Source organism: Geotrypetes seraphini, chromosome 4, assembly GCF_902459505.1.
Source record: "Geotrypetes seraphini chromosome 4, aGeoSer1.1, whole genome shotgun sequence".
Taxonomy (NCBI): Eukaryota; Metazoa; Chordata; class Amphibia; order Gymnophiona; family Dermophiidae; genus Geotrypetes; species Geotrypetes seraphini.
The window spans coordinates 140,234,649-140,249,952 of record NC_047087.1 but is presented as its reverse complement, the minus strand read 5'-3'; the positions used below and the strand labels follow the sequence as shown (position 1 = coordinate 140,249,952).

Genomic DNA, 15,304 nt, shown 5'->3' with positions numbered 1-15,304 from the left:
TTCACTCCCATACCACATCGGATCCTCCTCGGCACCAAGCAGTGCGTCATTCTTCCCGGGACCGGGATCGACGCCGGTCTTCCTCTCCTGGTACCGTTTCGGTGCGTTCTGGGAAATCTTTATCGAAGACCCGCCATACCGCACCTTCCACCCCGGTGTCTCGACATGCACCAGAGGTCCGGGACCCTGACTTATGGGAGGAAACCCCTCTCGGTACCGAGGAGGATCCCTCCTCATCTGATGAGGACCCGTCGGCACCCGATGCCACCTCCAAACCGGAGCAGTCCTCGTTTTCTAAATTTCTGAGGGAGATGTCTGCAGCCCTGTCCCTTCCTTTAGAATCTGACTCAAAGAAGTCTCAAGCCTTCCTGGAGGCTTTAGATTTCGAACAACCTCCTAAAGAGTTCCTCAAGCTCCCCGTGCATGACATCCTACGGGAGACCTTTTACAAAAACTTGGAGAATCCCCTTACGGTACCGGGGGCTCCACGTAAACTGGACAACCTCTATCGAGTCATCCCTATCCCAGGGTTCGACAAGTCTCAATTGCCCCATGAGTCCCTTCTTGTTGAATCCACCTTGAAAAAGACTCAGGGCTCTAGTGTCTATGCCTCTACCCCTCCTGGCAGAGAGGGTAAGACCATGGACAAGTTTGGCAAGAGGCTCTACCAGAATGCCATGCTGGCCAACAGGGCGAACAACTATTCCTTCCATTTTTCATTCTATATGAAACATTTGGTCCAACAGCTGTCTGCCCTTCAAAAGTACCTGCCGGAGCGCAAGGTCCCACTGTTCCAGCAGCACATCTCTGGCCTTCTTCAGTTGCGCAAGTTTATGGTCCGCTCGATATACGACTCATTCGAGCTCACCTCCCGTGCCTCTGCCATGGCCGTTGCCATGCGCCGCTTGGCCTGGTTGAGAGTCTCCGACCTGGACATCAACCACCAAGATCGTCTAGCCAATGCCCCCTGTCTCGGGGATGAACTTGTTGGAGAGTCACTGGATTCCACCACCCAAAAACTCTCCGCCCACGAAACAAGGTGGGACACCCTGATCAAACCAAAAAAGAAGGCTCCGCCTGCCCGACCTTATCGACCTCAGTCATCCTATCAGCGCAGGTTCTCAGCCAGGCCACTCAATCCGCCTCCTCAACAACCTCGGCGGCCCCGTCAACAGCAGCACCATGCCCAGGCTCGTTCTCAGACCACTCAACCCTCCAAGCCTCTTCAGCCTGCTAAGCAATCCCAGCCCTTTTGACTCTTCTCTCCAGGGCATAGCCAGTCATCCACCCTCGCTACCTCTTCCACAACCAATCGGAGGTCGTCTCACCATATTCTCCAGCCGTTGGGAGGTCATCACATCGGACCAGTGGGTCCTCAACATCATCCGCCACGGCTACTCTCTCAACTTCCAGACTCTTCCACCGGACAACCTTCCCGTAGAGTCTGCTTCACAACTCATCTCAAACCCCCCTCCTCCTGAGGGAGGTTCAATCCCTCCTCCTTCTCAATGCCATCGAAGAAGTACCTCCAGAACAAAGGGGTCAGGGATTCTACTCCCGCTACTTCCTGGTTCCCAAAAAGACGGGAGACCTCCGTCCCATTCTCGATCTCAGGGACCTCAACAAGTGTCTGGTCAAGGAGAAGTTCAGAATGCTCTCCCTTGCCACGCTCTACCCTCTTCTTTCTCAACACGACTGGCTATGTTCCCTGGACCTCAAAGAGGCCTACACTCACATCTCCATAAATCAGAACTCTCGCCGCTACCTGCGGTTCCAGGTGCTGCACCACCACTATCAGTACAAGGTGCTACCGTTCGGCCTCGCTTCTTCACCCAGGGTCTTCACCAAGTGCCTTATAGTGGTAGCGGCCTTCCTCAGGTCTCACAACCTCCAGGTATTCCCCTATTTGGACGATTGGTTGGTGAAAGCACCCACGTCTCAACTTGTGCTACAGGCTACTCATCACACCATCTCTCTCCTCCACCTCCTGGGGTTCGAGATCAACTACCCCAAGTCGCATCTGCTTCCCACCCAGCGACTTCAGTTCATTGGAGCAGTTCTGGACACCACACTAATGAGGGCTTTTCTCCCCTCCGATCGTCAGCGGACCCTGCTCCACCTCTGTCGTCAGGTGCTCATGCATCCCTCCATTCCTGCCCGACAGATGATGGTCCTCCTGGGTCACATGGCCTCGACGGTGCATGTCCTTCCTCTGGCACGTCTCCACCTCCGCACGCCTCAGTGGACTCTCGCCAACCAATGGTCACAGACTACGGATCTTCTTTCTCATCCCATCTCTGTGACATCATCTCTTCAGCAATCTCTCCAATGGTGGTTGAACTCCTCAAATCTTTCCAGGGGTCTACTTTTTCATCTACCCCCTCACTCTATGATCATCACCACGGATGCGTCCCCCTATGCGTGGGGAGCTCACCTAGGAGATCTACGCACCCAGGGTCTTTGGACCCCACAGGAGCGTCGTCATCACATCAATTTCCTGGAACTCAGAGCCATGTTCTACGCCCTCAAGGCTTTCCAACATCTCCTCTGCCCTCAAGTCCTCCTCCTGTGCACAGACAATCAAGTCGCCATGTACTACATAAACAAGCAAGGCGGCACCGGATCTCGCCCCCTTTGTTTGGAGGCTCTGCGCATCTGGACCTGGGCCACGGACCGCAATCTCTTTCTCAGGGCGGTCTATATCCAGGGCGAACAGAACTCCCTGGCCGACAATCTCAGCCGCATCCTTCAACCTCACGAGTGGACGTTGGACCCTCCGACTCTGCTCTCCATCTTTGCTCGATGGGGCACGCCGCAGGTGGACCTCTTTGCAGCACCTCACAATCATCAACTGCCCCTCTTCTGTTCCAGACTCTTCTCTCCTCACCGTCTGGCCCCGGATGCATTCCTGCTCGATTGGAGGGACCGGTTCCTGTATGCCTTCCCTCCACTTCCTCTGATGTTGCGGACCTTGTCCAAACTCCGCAAGGACAACGCCACCATGATTCTCATTGCCCCTCGGTGGCCTCGCCAACACTGGTTCTCCCTCCTGCTCCAACTCAGCTCCAGGGAGCCCATTCCTCTTCCTGTGTTTCCTACTCTATTTACGCAGCGGCATCAGTCTCTACTGCATCCCAATCTGTCCTCGCTCCACCTGACAGCTTGGTTTCTCTCGGGCTGACCTCTCCAGAGAATTTATCTCAGCCGGTCCGCCTCATCTTGGACGCCTCCAGGAAACCGGCCACCCTCCAATGTTACCATCAGAAATGGACCAGATTCTCCTCGTGGTGTCTCCGGCATCATCAGGAACCTACCTTCTTAGCGGTGGAAACTGTATTGGAATATTTGCTCTCGCTGTCCAATGCTGGCCTCAAAACTACCTCCATCAGAGTCCACCTCAGTGCCATCACTGCGTTTCATGAACCTATTCTCGGAAAACCCCTCACGGCTCATCCTCTGGTTTCCAGATTTATGAGAGGGCTCTTCAATATCAAGCCACCTCTCAAGCCTCCTCCTGTCGTCTGGGACCTGAATGTGGTTCTCTCAGCACTCATGAAACCTCCGTTTGAGCCTCTTGCCACAACTTCGCTCAGGCTTCTTACCTGGAAGGTGCTTTTCCTAATTGCCATCACCTCTGCCAGGAGAGTTAGCGAACTGCATGCACTGGTTGCTGACCCACCGTTCACTGTTTTTCACCATGACAAGGTTGTTCTGCGTACCCACCCTAAATTCCTCCCCAAGGTGGTCTCGGCTTTTCACCTCAACCAGTCCATTGTGCTGCCCGTCTTCTTCCCTAAGCCTCACTCGCACCCTGGAGAACAGGCGTTGCACACGCTGGACTGTAAGCGTGCCCTTGCTTACTACCTTGATCGTACCAGGGCTCACAGTACATCCCCTCAGCTGTTTTTGTCTTTCGATCCCAACCGTTTGGGTCGTCCTGTCTCCAAACGGACACTTTCGAATTGGCTTGCTGCCTGCTATGCTCGGGCCGGTCTCTCACTGGAAGGTGCTGTCACGGCCCACAGAGTCCGAGCTATGGCTGCTTCCTCCGTTCCACGCCCATCGAGGAAATCTGCAAGGCTGCCACTTGGTCCTCAGTTCACACGTTCACTACTCACTACTGTCTGGATGCCTTCTCCAGACGGGATGGTCACTTCGGCCAATCGGTGTTACAGAATTTATTTTCATGATGGCCAACCATCCCCCCTCCCTCTTTGTTAGCTTGGAGGTCACCCATGTGTTAAGAATATGCTGCCTGCTTGTCCTGGGATAAAGCACAGTTACTTACCGTAACAGGTGTTATCCAGGGACAGCAGGCAGATATTCTTACGTCCCACCCACCTCCCCGGGTTGGCTTCTTAGCTGGCTTATCCTAACTGGGGACCACGCACTCCTCCGTCGGGCGGGAAGGCACTCGCGCACGCGCGGTGCGGCCAACTAGAAACTTCTAGTTAAAAAGGTCCGTACCGAGGGCTCCGTCGGTGACGTCACCCATGTGTTAAGAATATCTGCCTGCTGTCCCTGGATAACACCTGTTACGGTAAGTAACTGTGCTTTCTCTCCTCTCTCTTCCCTTTCCTGGTCTTCCTTCTCTATTTTCTGCCTCTGTCTAAATTAAATTCTTTCTTACTATTCAGCCCTCAATTCCCTCTTTTCACTGTGTCTACTTACAGCTTGCCACCACTTTCCTTCACCCCTCCACTATCTCACTAACTTCTTCCCCCCCATCCAGCATGTGGGAAAGCAGCAGCAGTGGTGAGGAGGTGAGGGCTGAGCACAAGTTATCCACACTTCCATCATCTGCCCTGCCTTGCTCCCTTCTGTCTCCCTTCTCCCCACTTCCATCATCTGCCCTGGCCTTTTCTTCCCACATCCATCATCTGCCCTGTTCTGCCCCCTTCTCATCACTGACCTTTCACTCTGATTTTTTTTTTCAAAAGGTGATGCCCTCCAGCATCGATAGGCAACATGGCCCCCCCAATCGGCAACCCGGGCCCCCCCCATTGACGGACCGATTGGCAACGGCCCCCCCTCCTCCATCGACAAAAAGTAAGCTAAGCAAGGAACACAGGTAAGAAAGGCAACAGCAACTGTAATTTTCCAAGCGGTGCCTCTTGCCCAAAGCTTCCCTCTGATGCAACTTCCTGTTTCTGCCGGAGCGTGTCAGAGGGCAGCTTTGGGTAAGCAGCACCACTTGGAAAATTACAGTTGCTGTTGCCTTTCTTACCCGCATTCCTTGCTTATCTTACTTTCCATTGATGGAGGAGGGGGGAGTCCATTACCGATCAGTCCTTCGATGGGGGGGCTCGCGTTGCTGATTGGGGGGGGCATATTGCCGATCGATGTTGGGGGGGGGGCCATCGCCGTTTGAAAAAAAAAAAAAAAATTCAGTTGATACCCTCCTTCATCGGGCCCCCCTGACCATTTCAGGCCCTAGGCATGTGCCTACTGGGCCTATTCGTTAATCTGACCCTGATCCAGTGTCTATTTTGCTAGCCACAGTCATACTCTATACTCATGATTATATATAATAACTTTGGGTTCTGCTGGAAAGAGTCAAGGTCTTCACAAAGTTTGAATCTCAAGAGGAATATCCTTGATTGGCAGATATAAAGGTTGAAGGATTTGGCACTGTTCTTGTTTGTCCTCTGTTTACATATTATCCCAGGACAAGCAGGCAGCTTATTCTCACTGATAGATGAGAATCCGCGGTACAGATCATTTTATAAGTGCATCGCCACTTTAAGTCTTTAAAAAGTTCATGATAGCCTGCACCATGCATACGCGAGTGCCTTCCCGCCCGACGTAGGTGCGTGGTCCCTCAGTTTCTTAGTTTCCATGGAGCTAAGAAGATGCGTTTTCAACGGCCGTTGAAATTTTTCTCATTCACTGCCTTCCCGCTCTCGCAGATTTTTGACTTTTCAGTCACTTCTTTCTTCTTTCTTTTTGTTTTTCAGTTAATTAAAAAAAGAAAAAGAAGTAATGATTTTTGTTTTTTCCTGGCGGGGCCTGTTCTACCAACTTGGCCTCCAATTTTGATCATGCCGGAGCCGATTTTCCGCAGGCGTGTTTTAAAAAGTACGGTCGCTGTGCTCAGCCCATATCAATAACTGACCCCCCATCACTGGTGTCTCCAGAGCACCACCCGGAGACTTGTTCCCGTTCTTCTCTTCAGAAAAGGACATTGAAGAACTGTCTTATCCAACAAAAACTTCTCTTCGGTGTCGTGATGGAATGGGAGACGACGGCGCCGTTCAAAGCGACACCGCATCATTTGACATCGGCAGAAACAAATCCGGTGTCACAACCTTCTGTGAGTAAGCCTGCTAAGAAGCCTTCTCCTACCTCATCTGGGCCTCAGGTCAAAGTACCAGTGAGCCAAGTCCTGCCGACCTCGAAAAAGCCCAGAGAGTGCTCCGTTCTGATATCGATGAGTACCTCGTCATCGGCCTCCTCATCGCCGGAGTGTGCAGCCGCACCAAAGGTACCGGCAAAAAAGCCTGCAGTACTGGTGCTCTCCCTCAAGCAAAAGATTGACAATTTGCTTAGGGAGGAACTGGGTGAGCATTTACAGCTGCTGGTGCTGACCCAAATTATGCCCATGTCGACACCAACTCTCTCACTGCCAGTCCGGTCTGAGCCCATGACACCGACTTCACCACCTTTTGGTGCTCCACCGGTGCGGAGCTCTTCAGCATGGAAATCAACGCCATCAGCTCCCCGACACTAGTCCTCGATGCAAACATCTCTAGAGGCGACTTTTGTGTGGTCCTGAAAGGCATTGCAGAAGATGAAACATCTCGAGCCTTCAATCCCGAGCCTTCGACATCATTCACATTCCATCCAGGATTCAGACTTGTTTGGAGACTCGGAGCAGGAACCACTCTTCTCTGATGATGAGGATTCTTCTGATGATGATTCACCTCAATGTTCTTCTTAGGAACCTCCTAATTTTTATGAAAAATCTACCTTTTTATGATTTCTTCGCAAAATGTCTGAAGCCCTCTCTATTCCACCGGAAGCGGACTCTAAACAAAGCAAACAGTTCCTGGAGGCTTTAGACTATGACCAACCTCCCAAGAAACTACTCAAGCTTCCTCTTCATGACATTTTGCAAGAAACTTTCTACAAAAATCTAGAGACACCACTTTCTATTCCTGTGGCTCCTCGAAAATTAGAATCTTTATACAGAGTGGTACCTATCCCTGGTTTTGACAAACCTCAGTTACTCTACAAGTCTCTAGTAGTGGAGTTAACTTTAAAAAAGTCTACAGGGGCTAGTGTCTACGCATCAGTACCCCCTAGCAGAGAGGGAAAAGCCATGGACAAATTTGGCAAACGGCTTTATCAGAATGCCATGTTGGCCAACCGCTCTAGGAACTATAATTTTAGTTTTTCCTTTCTCCTCAAGCATCTCATCAAATAGATTTCACACTTTCAGAAATATCTACCAGAACGCAAGCTTCTTGCTTATCAAGAACATATTTCTGACATTTTTCAATTACGTAAAAAATATATGTTTTGTTCTACCTATGACACATTCAAATTTACCTCCTGGGCTGCAGCAATGTCTGTGGCCATGAGATGCCTGGCCTGGCTTCACATTTCAGAGCTCGATGTAAACCACCAAGATAGACTTGCGAGTGCCGCATGTCTGGGAGATGAACATTTTGGTCCATCCATAGACATGGCTACACAGAAGTTTTCTGCTCATGAGACCAGATGGGACACTCTAGTCAAGCCTAAGAAGAAGCCTACTCCTCATCGTTCTTTCCGACAGGCTCTTTCTTACCAACATAGGTTTGATGGTAAGGCTACTACTGCTCAGCCTCAACCTAGGAGGCAGAAACAACATCCTCGTCAGCAACCTAAGCAACAGGCTGCTCCTCGAAAACCTACCCAGCCTTTCTGACATGTTTCTTCAGGGTATAGTCACAGTCAACGTTTCACATCCTCTGCCTCAGCCCATTGGAGGTCGTCTCCAACTTTACATCACACATTGGGAACTCATCACATCAGACCTACGAGTCATTTTCACACTCTGCCTCCAGACCATCTGCCAAGAGAGTCTGTTTTGGACCCTCCGCAGTCCTCTCTTCTTCTTCAGGAGGTTTAATCCCTTCTCCGACTGAATGCCTTCAAGGAAGTTCCTCTTTCTCAGCAGAATCAGGGATTCTACTCCCGTTACTTCTTAGTTCCAAAGAAGATGGGAGGACTGTGACCCATTCTGGATCTCATAGATCTCAACAAATTTCTAGTCAAGGAGAAATTTTGGATGCTGTCCTTCACCCTACTTTATCTACTTCTCATTCAGAATGACTGGCTATGCTCCCTGGATCTCAAGGAAGCCTACACACATATACCAATTCATCTGACTTCCAGGAAATATCTCTGTTTTCAGCTATATCAACGTCACTACCAGTACAAGGTCCTTCACTTCGGCTTGGCATCTTCTCCCAGAGTCTTCATGAAGTGCCTGATTGTAGTGGCTGCATCTCTCAGATTGCACGGTCTCCAAGTCTTTCATTAACCAAGACTATTGGTGATCAAGGCTGTTTCTTCTTAGTAAGTGGTCCAGGCAACATCACAGACCATTTCCTTTCTCCAGGCTCTAGGATTTCAAGTTCAAGTTTCAAGTTTATTTAAATTTGATAAATCGCTTATTACATACTAAGCGAGTAACAGTAAAATATAAGATAGATCTAGAGTACGTTGTACAGCTTTAAAAGGTGATAAAAACAGACTGACAAAACAGACAAACTCAGATACATAAGGGAAGGAAAAAGAAAGGGAGGAAGTTACAAAATTACTATTATTCAAATGAGGAGAAAGGAAAAGCCAAATAGAGAGAGAACATGAGGAGTGGGATTAAGATTATTGAAAATGAATTGTTTGAAGATTAAATGCGTCTTTAAAGAGAAAAGTTTTTAAATTAGTTTTAAATCTGCTGAGATCTTTAACTTCTCTTATATATAAAGGCAGGGCGTTCCAGGTTAAAGGGGCCATTACTGAATATATATCATGACGTCTGGTTCCAATAATTTTCAAAGAAGGAACCATAAGCAGCCCCTGAGTTGTGGATCGTAGAGAACATGTCGTGTTGTGTGGGATTAGTAACCGATCTATAAATTGGGGTTCGTTGGTAGATAGTGTTTTAAATACTAAGAGCAATATTTTATAAGTTATACGTTGATTAATGGGAATTAATTCCCATTAATTAATTAATTAATTAATTTGAAGTCAACTTTCCCAAATCACATCTCATTCCGACTCAATGTCTTCAGTTCATTGGAGCCTTCCTAGACACCACTCTTATGAGGGCGTTTCTTCCTCCGGATCGACTGCATGCTCTCTCCAACTTCTGTCAACAGATGTTCTCTCTTCAAACCATCTCTGCGAGATGCATGATAGTTCTTCTCAGCCACATGGCTTCTACAGTACATGTCACACCACTGGCAAGGCTACATCTTCGCACTCCTCAGTGGACCCTTGCGTCTCAGTGGTCTCAAGCAACGGATCATCTCTCACAACATATATCTGTCACATCATTTCTTCTGCAGTCGCTTCAATGGTGGATGACCTCCGACAATCTGTCCAGAGGTCTCATTTTTCACTTACCCCTTCATTACAAGGTACTCATGATGGATACATCTCATTATGCTTGGGGGGCACATATGGACGATCTTCAGACCCAAGGTCTCTGGACTGCCAGGGAATGGAAATTTCACATCAATTTCCTAGAGCTCAGAGCGATGATTTATGCTCTCAAGGCTTTCCATCATCTTCTCTGCCCTCAAGTTCTTCTCCTTCACACAGACAATCAAGTAGCAATGTACTACATTAACAAGCAAAGAGGCACGGGCTTTCTCCTGTTATGTCAGGAGGCCCAGAAAATCTGGACTTGGGCGATGGCTCACATCCTTTTTCTAAAGGCTATCTACATTCAAGGGGAGAAGAATTCCCTAGCAGGAAACCTCAGCAGAATTCTTCAACTGCATGAATGGAACATAGGAACATAGGAACATAAGAATTGCCACTGCTGGGCACGATGGACCACTGGTCTGACCCAGCAGTGGCGTCTCTGCAGCTCTCCAGTCCATTTTTGCTCAATGGGGCACTCCACAGGTGGATTTATTTGCAGCTCCCCACAATCACAAGTGGCCCCAGTTATGCTTCAGACTTTACTGTCCTCTCTGTCTAAAAGCCGATGCCTTTCTCCTGGATTGGATGGGCCTGTTTCTCTATACATTCCCTCCAATTCCTCTCATGTTAAAGACTCTGTTCAAACTCAAATGAGAGGCGGCCACCATGATTCTCATTGCTCCTTGGTGGCCCAGGCAACATTGGTTCTCTCTTCTACTTCAACTCAGCTCCAGGGAGCCCAAACCTCTTCCAGTTTTTCCTACTCTGCTTACTTAGCATCAGGAATCACTTCTACATTCCAGCCTGCAATCACTGCATCTGACAGCTTGGTTTCTCTCGGGCTGAATACATCTGACTTACATTTCTCTCAGCCTGTTTGACATATCCTTGATGCCTCCAGGAAACCAGCCACCCAACAATGTTATCAACAAAAATGGACTAGGTTTTCTTCCTGGTGTCTTCTTTATCATCACGATCTGACTTCCTTATCAGTAGATTTGGTGTTGGATTATCTACTTCCTCTATCTGGGACTCTGGACTCAAATCTACATCTGTCAGAGTCCATCTCAGCGCTATTACAGCTTTTCACGTAGCAGTTGAGGGAAAGCCTCTCACTGCTCATCCTCTGGTCTCCAGATTCATGAAAGGACTTTTCAATGTTAAACCACCTCTCCAGCCTCCACCTGTCGTCTGGGATCTTAATGTGGTACTTTCCAGTTTGATGAAACCACTATTTGAACCAATGGCCACAACTCATCTCAAGTTTCTCACATGGAAAGTTGTCTTCCTTATTGCTCTCACCTCTGCTAGGAGAGTCAGTGAGTTACAAGTGTTAGTGGAAGATCCACTCTTCACAGTTTTCCACAATGATAAAGTAGTTCTACGCACTCATCCAAAGTTTCTACCGAAAGTTGTCACGGAGTTTCATTTCAATCAGTCGATTGTTCTGCCTGTGTTTTTTCCTAAGCCTCATTCTCATGCTGCAGAAACCGCTTTGAACATTCTGGACTGTAAACGTGCTTTGGTCTATTACATCGATAGGACAAAGCCTCATCGTACTTCTCCCCAACTCTGTCTCATTTGATCCAAACAAGTTGGGGCATCCTGTTTCCAAGAGAACGATTTCCAACTGGTTGGCTGCCTGTATCTCGTTCTGTTATGCTCAGACTGGACTGGAGAGTCACGTCACAGCCCACAAAATTAGAGCTATGGCATCTTCTGTTGCTTTCCTTAGATCTATTCCCATTGAGGAAATCTGTAAAGCTGCCACCTGGTCCTCAGTTCATACATTCACTTCTCACTATTGTCTGAAGTTTTTCTCCAGATGGGATAGGCACTTTGGCCAATTTGTATTACAAAATTTATTTTCTTAAAGGCCAGCACTCCCTCAATCCCATTCTTGTTAGCTTGGAGGTCACCCATCAGTGAGAATAAGCTGCCTGATTGTCCTGGGATAAAGCACAGTTACTTACCGTAACAGTTGTTATCCAGGGACAGCAGGCAGATATTCTCATAACCAATCCACCTCCCCGGGGTTGGCTTCTTAGCTGGCTTATCTTAACTGAGGGACCGCGTACCTACTTCGGGCGGGAAGGCACTCACGTATGCGTGGTGTGGGCTATCGCAAACTTTTTAAAGTCTTAAAGTAACAATGCACTTTTAAAGTTGTCTGTACTGGGGCTCCGTCGGTGACGTCACCCATCAATGAGAATATCTGCCTGCTGTCCCTGGATAACACCTGTTACGGTAAGTAACTGTGCTTTGTGATATTCTTTTCTATCATTGATCAAGGGATCTTTTCTCCAGGATACAAGCTCAAACTGGTAATAGATGCTTCTTTTTGAGACAAGGCTAAGGAGCTCCATCAGATAATAGCTAAAGAGCAGGTGTGTGGAAAGTATATGGTCCAGTCAACCTATGAAGCTTTTGATACAGCATCCAGGGCCTTCGCCAAGGGGATTAGGCAGCACAGACTTGCCTGACTGTGTGCCTCAGACCTCTAATCTATAGTTTAGGAGAAGCTAGCAGACATACCATGCTGGGGAGAGAATCTTTTTGATGACAAGATGGAGGAGATTGTGGCTTCCCATGCCTGGGAGAGAAGCTATTCCTCCGTGCTAAAGGCTGGTGACTAGTACATTGTATTGGAGATGAAAGGATGATGCCTTGTACAGGGAAGAGATGACCAATGGCAGGTAATTAAAATTATACATGGGATTGTGAAGGTCACTATAAGCCAGTAACAAAAGTTTTTTGGTGTGACACTAGTGCAGAAAGTTATGTGTCTTCTGAAATGTGTTTTGACTGAAACAAAAAAATTTCTTCTAGCTCTCTAATGAACATTTTCAAGTTTTGGGAGTATGGGGTGTGGGGAAAAGTAAGGGCTTGTTATTCTTTTTCTCATTTCTTGTTTTGTGTTTTTTCCTTAAACCTTCATTTACAGAGGGCTGGTTGGGACAGTGTCTGAATGTAATGGAGAAATAATCTTACTGTTCAGGACATGAGTGATACCAGCAATGTCTCCCTGGCCTTTATCACTGTTTTCATTTTTAGCTAGAGGATGATGGGAGGTGCTTTATCTTCCCAGTTGAGAACTCTCACTGTATGCATATAGCAGGTATTAATTAGCAAGTCCCAGACAGCCTAAAGTAACGTATAGACAGTGACATCTTTCCAAAGGCTAAGTACATTCTGTTATTTGTCCTAGTAAATTTCAATAATTTCTGTCTTTCTTTCCAGTCAGAAGTTCACAGACCTTCCCCACCTTTGCAAAAGATGTGAACATAGAGGTGCTGAGCAGTGGTTTGATGTGCTTGCCAGGTATTTATTTTATTTATTTATTGGGATTAGTTGTCTTTATGAAGAGATTCACCCAAGGTAGTGTGCAGCAGATATAAATGACCAAATATAAGCATAAATACAATCAATGAGGTAAGTACTAGAGAATGACACGGATAGCTGCAGGTAACCCACCGAAATGGTGGGGGGGAAAAAGTGCTCACTGTGGGCACGGGGACATGGCCATCCACCACCCCATGGAGCAGTGAATGGCCTTGTCCCCACAGTTAAGGGAGGGAAGGTGCATGGTCACTGATCGCGCGCGGATACCTACCTAGCTACGGCCAAATCTCCCTCCTCCTTACTTTTGCGGCGCTTTAGTAAAGAAACTTACTGAAGCCGGTGAAGCCTGCCTGCCTGCAGTCGCGTGTGTGTGGGCAGAAGCTTCTCCTCTGATGCAACTTCCGGGGACGGGGCGGTGAAGGGGACGGTGGTCCGGGGACGGGGCAGTGATGGGGACAGATTTTTTCCCTGTGCCATTCTATAGTAAGTACCCCACTCTCATCTTCTATGTCTTGTCAGCTGGCAACCTCAGAGTCATCTTTGATTCCTCTCTCTTTCTCTGCATAAATTCAACAGACTGCTAAAGCCTGTTTCTTTTTCTATAATATCACCAAATTAAGACCTTACCTTCCTGAGCACGCTACCAAAACCCTTATCCACATTCTTATCACCTCTTGTCTAGATTACTAAACCATCTCTCTTCCCTTAAGTCTGTTCAAAATTCTGCTGCAAGACTTACAGGTCACTATGCTCACATTACCACTCCTCAAGTCACTTCATTGGCTCCCTATCCATTTCCACATACAATTCAAACTCTTATTGACTTACAAGTGCATTCATTCTGCAGCTACTCAGTATCTTTCCACTCTTATCTCTTTTTACACTCCTCCCTGGGAACTCCATTCATTGGATAAGCCTCTCTTTATCTGTACCCATCTCCTATACTGCCAACTTCAGACTCCATCCCTTCTATCTTGCTGCAGGGTATGCCTGGAATAGACTGCCTAAGTAGGTATGTCAAGCTCTGTCTCTGGCAGTATTCAAATCTAGATTGAAAGCTTACTTTATCGAGGCTGCTTTTAACTCTTCTCCAACTCAGTTGTAAATTACCTATGTCTGCTTTATCATTCCCTCGGTGAGAAATTCCCTGACCCCTATTTGTCCTGTTTGTTTTAATTAGATCGTACATCTAGCAGCGCTTTAGAAATAAGTAGTAGTTGTAGTACAGTAGCATGAAATCAGATGCATCACTTTACTACTGGCATATGAATGGGTAACATCTTGTGTATATTAGAATATTAATTCCCTTCAGAAAATCTGAAATTTCTTTCATTAATTATTTTAATTAATGGAAGAAAGCGAACTTGGGGATTATGTTCCCTGTCAATCTGTGGATAATTTTGGATAAGCCTTTCCAGTTGTGAAATCATTTCAATCCATGAGGTAATGATTGACGAGGATTTGTCTTTTTCCTCTCAAGTTGATACTTTAATTCAATGTGGATATACCACACTTCATAAGTTGTGAGTTGTGTAGGGACTAGTTGACCAAAATCATTTGTGACTTTCCTGCATTCCTTATTTGTAGCTTGTTTGGATTATGCTTTTGCAATTCTGGTTGGACTGGCAGCTTCGAATATGCTAGAGGGTGCATATTGTTAGGGTGTGTGTGCAAATTTGATAATGTCATCCCATTGTAAGTTTTTTTTTACTTTTGGTTACTGATGTATTTCAGAATACAAGTTAAGATGTTGTTGATGACCCTTAAGTTGATGTATACAGGTATTCCTGAATCATTAAGCACTTTGATAACATCTTATGTACCTGGTAGGGACTTGCGCTCTAGTATTTGATACCTACTTACTGTACCAACTGCTGGCTCCACTCATTTATAAACATGGAAAAAGCATTTTTTTTTTTTTCCTGGCTCCTGTTTTGTGGAACGCTCTTCCTATAGAACTGTAGGAGGAGCGTTCCTTAGTTTGTTTTAATAGGTTGTTCAAAACACAGTTTTTCCAGCAGGCCTTTTCTATTTCTACTACTACTACTATTAATTATTTCTATAGCACTACCAGACGTACACAGTGCTGTACAGAGTTACAGAGAAGAAGAAAACAGTCCCTGCACAAAAGAGCTTACAATCTAAACAGACAAGACAGACAAACAGGATGTCATGGATACAGTTAAGGGGAATAGTTAAAGCTGTCTGGGTTGGTGGGCAGAGGAGTAGTAGGGTTAAGGATTGTAGGCTATATCAAAAAGGTGGGTTTTCAGTCTGCTTTTAAACAAGAGATGGGGCTTGATGGACAAACTCAGGTAAT

At 47.0% G+C, this 15,304-nt stretch overlaps 1 protein-coding gene across 1 annotated transcript in view; it reads left to right on the top strand.

Annotated features, from left to right (window-relative positions):
• The window catches only part of PLEKHG4 (pleckstrin homology and RhoGEF domain containing G4), a 517,593-nt gene that overhangs the window by 102,918 nt on the left and 399,371 nt on the right, over positions 1-15,304 (top strand). The window contains 1 exon segment of the mRNA XM_033942931.1: positions 12,883-12,963. Coding sequence (XP_033798822.1) covers positions 12,883-12,963 — 81 coding nt within the window.